This window comes from Populus euphratica, unplaced genomic scaffold (genome assembly GCF_000495115.2).
Source record: "Populus euphratica unplaced genomic scaffold, PopEup_1.0 scaffold2692.1, whole genome shotgun sequence".
NCBI lineage: Eukaryota > Viridiplantae > Streptophyta > Magnoliopsida > Malpighiales > Salicaceae > Populus > Populus euphratica.
In genome coordinates, this window is record NW_011502518.1 from 12,569 (window position 1) to 19,480 (window position 6,912).

The window sequence follows — 6,912 nt, forward strand, 5'->3', positions numbered from 1 at the left end:
ATTAATGAAAGTAAAGCATAAACATTACAAAAAATACAAAGAGAGAAAGCAAGAGCATGATCTTAATTTAGAAACCAAGATGCCTCCTTTTATAGGCTAAAATTAGAAACTATTGATTTGATGACTATTTGACAAGTGGGTGGCCAACTCTTGACTTGGTGACAATCCTTATCTTCTCTTGTCTACCCAAAACATTATTGATAATGTTAGAATTGAAACCACTTGACACATGAAAGTTTTAAGAAATTGTCTTAGCTTTCCAGGTAAAAAAAAGTGAAGTTCATTTAAACTTCTAAAACTTCAGATATGGACCAAACATAGAACAGTGTCTGGGTTGCAGGACAGATTCAGACTTCTTTGTTGTCGCTACCATTTCGACTTGAAAACGACCTTATTAAAACCAAACCTCCATATGAAAGTTGTAGGCCTATGTTTTACCTTTTCATCCATATAAAGTAGACTTAAATGCAAGATCTATAGCTCCAGATATGACCTAATTACCGAATAGTGTTCCGGTTTGGACTGCGCCAACATCTCTTTTCTAAGTTTGGCCATCTCTTTATCCTTTCAATTTTAGTTCTCAAACTCATCAATCAATCCTTTTATGTGATAGGTTTGCATTTAAAATGAACATTTACCATAAATTAAAGGTATCTTATATTATTAGATATGTTATTATAAAACATGCTTTAGTTAAAGAGTTATTGGTACTTCAAGTGCAAAATAATGATATAAAACCTTGATAAAAATTCACTTTTAAATACTAATCACTTATATATCTACAGTTGATAGCTTGATGTATGTCATGGTTTGTATAAGGCCATATATAACTTATGCAGTTGGTTTGGTTAGGCGGTTCCTCTCCAGTCACGGTGAAGAACATTGGGTAGTAGTGAAATGGATACTCAAGTATCTCAAAGGTACTTCTAGTTTCAGTTTATGTTTTGGTAATAATAATCATATGTTGGTTGGAGACACAAATGTAGATATGACTAGTGATGTTGATTATAAAAAATCTACATTAGGATACTTGATAAAGTTTGTAGGGGGAGCAGTCTCATGACAATCAAGGATGCAAAAATACGTTACATTATCTACTATAGAGGCTGAATATATTACTCTTACTAAAAGGGATAAAGAGTTGTTATAGATGAAGAAGTTCTTACATGAACTTGGCCTAGTTCAAGAGAACTTTGCGTTGCACTGTAATAGTCAAAGTGCAATCCATCTCAGTAAGCATCCTACTTTTCACTCTCGATCAAAGCACATTGAGGTTAGATATCAATGGATTCGAGATATTATGGAGATGAAGTTATTTGTTGTTGAGAAGATCTATACTGATAACAACGTGTTAGACATGATGACCAAACCTCTATCGAGATAGAAGTTTGAATTTTATAGAAAGGAAACAGGTTTGGTAGAGCCTCATAAATCGAAACTTACATATTGATCGCCACTATAGCGAATTCCTCACATGGTACGTGAGAGGGAGATTTGTTGTATGTGGTTCCGTACCATGTGATGGCGGGACCACCACATTAATTGTCAAGAGCTATCTCTTTAAATTAAATGATCTGTGGAGATAGTAGCATTGTTGAACAAAAGATAGCAAGAGAAAAAGGAGAAAGGAAGGAATAAGAGGCAGCAAAACAGTCTGTTTTCTTTTCTTGATTTCCAGCTCGTTCACCGTTGGATAGGACTAAGATTTTGATAGCAGCTTCTAGACATGTTACTCTTCATTCTAAATGGTTGGATAAAAGAGTGGTGGTGTGGAAGCTGACTGTTTTGACAGAAAATGGGCTATCAGTATTGTTAGTTTTTCTCACATACTTCTTCTTTAATCTTATTGTATTTCAAGAATAAGTTATTCTTGATGATATGTATGTTGTAACCCTTAGTTGAATCTAAGAAAGAATAGTTATGAACCTATTATTTGTTGATAGTGAATGTTTTTAGATGGACTATAGTTCCGTGGTTTTTCCCGCATCGAGTTTTCCACATAAAAATCTTGGTGTTGATTTGTGTGATTGTTGTATGATATTTGTTGATTGTTTGATTCTGATTTTGATTGTACAAAGAGAGAAAATAATTGAAACTTGTGAATTGTGAATTGATTTGGCTAAATTGGTGTCTGGTTATTTGTTTCTAGTTTTCCCAACTGGTGAGATCTTATTTGTTGCATTGACTTCAAATTCTTGCTTGTAGTTTAAGCAAATGATTTCCATTTTCCATTTGGGGAATTATTTGTAGCTTGCTTGCAAAATGAGTATAAGTTGGATGGACTTTGAACATAATATTATTTCACTCTACTCATTCGTCTTTAGGAATCCTGTTTCCTTTTATAGTTTTCAACCTGTTTCTTGTTATGGTTTGTCTACATTCAGATGCGCCTCTCTGTTTTTCAGTTTTTCATGCAGGCAAAGGCAATTAACCCTTCAGATCCACTTGTATACAATGAACTAGGTGTTGTTGCTTATAACATGAAGGAGTAAGGATACTTTATTCCTATCATCATTATGTGGAAATTTTACTAACATGTCACTTTTATGTTGTTAATTTTCATGGCTTTTCAAAGCATAAAATAATCAATTTTAAAAACGCATTCATTATTAAGTGTTGTATGATTTTCATTGTATGACATTTATTTTATACGGTGCTTACAAAAAACTATTTCAGAATATATTTTATTATTATAAAGGAGGAATTTTGAATATTTATTATATTAATAAGAAGCCCTAAAATCACTCTCAAAAAGGAAAAAAGAAGGATGAGGTCCTTAACTAGTCTATGAACTTTGATATGCATGATGTGTAGAACTCAATAATTTGTGGCCTTGTTATGATTTCAATTTTCAAATAGGCCTATTCCAAGGGAAATAGTGCTCTCTCGACCTTTCTTTCTCATAAAATTGCAGTCACGTTCTATGTTGTGCTTAAATGTCATACCTCATAGTTACTGGTCTGGTAAGGCAGGCAACAATGTAAAGGTAATATATCGTCATCGTTTTAGCATGTACACAAATTAACATGGGACTACAGTTCAGTTTCTTGTGTTGATTGCATGACAATCTTTTCTATTATTGAAATCATCCAACAACATCCTGTATTTGCTTGAAGCTAAAATCCAATTCTTATACTTCATTTTCAAGTAGTAGTGGATTCCCTAATTTACTAGTTGCAGATTATCTTGTCGGACTTGGACTGACTTGGAAGAATGAACAAGTTTTAATGCCAATTATAATGACTTGCCATTAGGTTGCCGGAAAAGTTGGACTATCTAAATGGGGGCAATGTTACAATTTGATACTATCATGATTTAAAAGCCATCTTATTGGTGCCTCTCTTTTTTCCCCTTTTTGCACAGGATGGGTTTACTGCTGCAATGACATACTACCACAAGGTAAGTAAGAGTATTGTATGCTTTCAAACGCAAAATTATACTGTGGTTATAGTGCTCCCCCCATCCCCTCTATCTTCTTCGTCATTAAAATCCCCTAAGCCCTGGTCTTATCATATTTTCTTCTCAATCAGGCTTTATGGCTGAAACCAGATGATCAATTTTGCACTGAAATGTTGAGCTTGGCACTTGTAGAAGAAGGTCGTCCAGGCACAGACCCCAAAATTGAATTCCGCTGAAATGAGTCATTTTTAATGACACTATTTATACTCATTTGTTCTTGTTGAAATGTATGTGGAATCTGAAGTCCTTGAATGGGTTGATTCATCTTGGTCCATTTTAGAGTTTGGCAATATTACATTAGGGAGAGTTAGGCCCGTGATATGACTGACAAAACCAAAATTATTTTTAGCATAGAAGGGATGTTCAAGCACCGGAAGTATGTTTTTAAAAGTAAAAAAAAAAAACCTTGCGCCTCAGCTTATGATCTTGTTGGTTAAAATAAGCTGTTAATAATCAAGTGGATAAAAAAAGAAGCAATGACATTAAATCAACCGAATTGAATACAAAAAGAAGTGATCATAACTTAATGCAAAGATGGAATCAGTGTAAGATCCGAGACCTGAAGATAGAAATGGGGTAGTTTTTGCTTGACTGTCCATTTAGTATGTGTAAGAATCTGCTAATGAAAAACAAGGTGATGGTATTATTTATAGGCACTTCATCCGTGACCATTTCTTCTTATACACACCAAGAAGCAAATGTTGCCTTGAGAGGAATGAACAGACACACAACAGCATATTAAGGCTGCGTATGTTTTTCATCAGCTTTTTTTATTTGTGGTGAAACAAATACAGGCAACAAACCAAATTTCATTTTGTATTCCAGAGGACATTAAAAAATTAAGTTTGAAATGCAATTTTTATGAAGTAATTTTTGCATGTTTTTTAATTGATTTTTGTAAAATCTTGTTTGTTTTTGTGTTTCAAAAATATTTTTAATAAAATCTAAATTTTTTTATTTTTTTCTTTGTTTCAAATTGATATATTTTTAGTATTTTCATATCATTTTGATGTGCTAATATTTTTTTCTTCAAATTAATATATTTTTAATATTTTCATATCAGAAGCATTTCCAAGAAAAAAATACTTTGAACCACAATTACATTAAACATTTTATACATATTTTTTTTTATATATAAACTTCAACTATAATTTTTATCAAATAAATAATTAAATTTAACTAATACATTTCTAAAAATAAATACTTTAAAAAACAATTGCAATCACAATTCTATCAAACATTTTATACATATTTTTTATTATATGTAAATTTCATTCATAATTTTTATCAAATAAATATTTAAATTTAACTAATCACAACTAACCATCTTTTTTAAACTTACTTTTTTAACTGATAACCATAAAAACTATCTCAAAAACAAAACAACTCTAAACGATAATAAAAGCAAGCAAACAAGCACTTTGATTCATCATACAAACGAAAGCAAGAAATCACTCATGGCACAACGACAAACACATGTCAGGTGATATTTATTTGGAAAATGGACAGCCACGCGTTGCTGCGGCGGTGGTGACAGTGTTATCTTCTGATTGGCATGGCGATATCAGCGCCCCCTTCAGGAGCCCCCCAAATAACGCTGCTGGGTCATAGTAAACCTCCACATCTTCTGCCCTCAGAGATTCATCCACCTGGGAACCCGGAAAGAAATCACAGTTATTTCATCTTTTGTATTAGGCTTTCCTTTATTTTTACTTTACCTTTTCGAGTTCCACAAATTCAAAATTTTCAAGTTCTTTATAATTTCTTGTGATATTGTCAAATGGATACCAACTTATCAAATAAAATGCCATTATGAATATTTTTCAACAAAGAAGCAAAAAACAATATTTATGTTATCAGTAAAAGTTTTTCTAATAAACTAAATACCGAAGGAATAAGGCATTGATAAAACGCAAAATTTTGGATGTTAACATAATAAGATTATAAGAAAATAAAATAAAAAAATATCAATTTAATTTTTTTTCAAACAAAAATACTTTTAAAATTGGATTGAATCATAAAAAGAAATACTCTACAAATCCTCCATAAAACAATGAATAAGACCCATCAAACTTGAAAGTTGATGAATTTATTTCCGGAAATGTTTTTTTTTAAAAGAACACGATATTTTGATGTTCTTAGCATTTTAAGTCAGAAATTTGTTTTTCTCCTTTTCGATTACTAGTTTGGTGTTGTTTTTTTTTTCCCCAGTATCTTTTAAAACATACCTTGAGGGCTCCGAAGCCATAGAACTCAACCTTGTCTTCAGTAGAAGTCTTAGCATAGGTCCTCAACCTTCTTTATACCCCTAGTGCATATGCGTTGTGGTAATGAGACCCAAAAATATTCAAGGGTCATAACCATATACATATACTTTTTTTTTTTTTATCTTTTCAGTGTTTTTAATTAAAGCATACCTTGAGGACTCCAAAGCCATAGAACTCAACCTTTTCTTCAGTAGGAGCATGGCCTTTGAAAGGTCCTTCAAAGAAACCCCAATGCCTGAATTTGAAAGAAATCACTGGAGGCCCTGAATATACACTCAGCACTTCCCATGCGAATCCTCGAGGCAAGGCAGATCGAAAGGCATCATGAGATGATTCAAAGGTTTCTTCATCTGCTTTGTAGTACTGAAATTCCTTTGGCAGAGAATTCTTCAACAATGCGTTGTAGCTACCAATCCTAAGCGTCTCTTCTCCCGATAAACCCTCTCTTCCTGCCATAGAATCGAAAATATATCGATATCAGTATACTTACAGGTGAGGTTCAAGGCAACTTCCTTAATTGATAATCTTCCCCTCTCTGTAACATTAGTCCAGTTTAAATCAAAGAGGAATAAATAAGTAAGAAATGAAATTTGGGTTTCAAGTTCAGTATAGTACCATTAACAATGAGCTTGAATTTGTCAGGGTTGATGGTCTTGAAGTCCTGTAAACGAGTCTTGTGTGAGAGTTCCATTTCCCAAGACTTTATAGCATTTTGCACCACTTCTTCTAGAGATCCTTTGGGCCATTCCTGCAAACCATGTCTATAAGCACAGGATTTGAGAGGCAAAAGAAACACTCATCACACATACACGAACGCCTAATTTAGACATATACAAGGACAAAGGAAATGAAAAGAAAAAAGAGAGTCGATAACCTTAGTTCGGCCTTCTTCGAAGAGCTGATTTACGGAATCATATATGGGAGGGCCACCATGCCTCCACTGCGTGATATTCTCAGCTTCATCATGTAAGAAAGATCTGTACTTATCTCCTGCTTTTTTAACCAAAGCTTCTTCTGCCATATCAACTTTCCTAGAGGCTAAAACTACAAAAGCTTTTTGAGGGTTTTATAGGAGACCGGAGGAGCTGGCAAAATAATGTTTGATAAATACCAGAAAAGAAAACAAAATCACTTGACTTTTTATTGTCGTTGTGTGTGATAACCGCACAACAATCGTAAAATTTGC

At 33.1% G+C, this 6,912-nt stretch overlaps 1 protein-coding gene across 1 annotated transcript; it reads right to left on the reverse strand.

Moving 5' to 3' along the window:
• Positions 1–4,855: 4,855 nt before the first annotated feature.
• LOC105119245 (pathogen-related protein-like) lies at positions 4,856–6,895 on the reverse strand. The gene is made up of 4 exons (XM_011017371.1): positions 6,601–6,895; positions 6,342–6,474; positions 5,877–6,175; positions 4,856–5,108 (listed from the first exon to the last, which is right to left on the reverse strand). The coding sequence occupies exons 1-4, from the start codon at positions 6,745–6,747 to the stop codon at positions 4,950–4,952; spliced, it is 738 nt and encodes a 245-aa protein (XP_011015673.1). The 5' UTR covers positions 6,748–6,895; the 3' UTR covers positions 4,856–4,949.
• Positions 6,896–6,912: the final 17 nt, after the last annotated feature.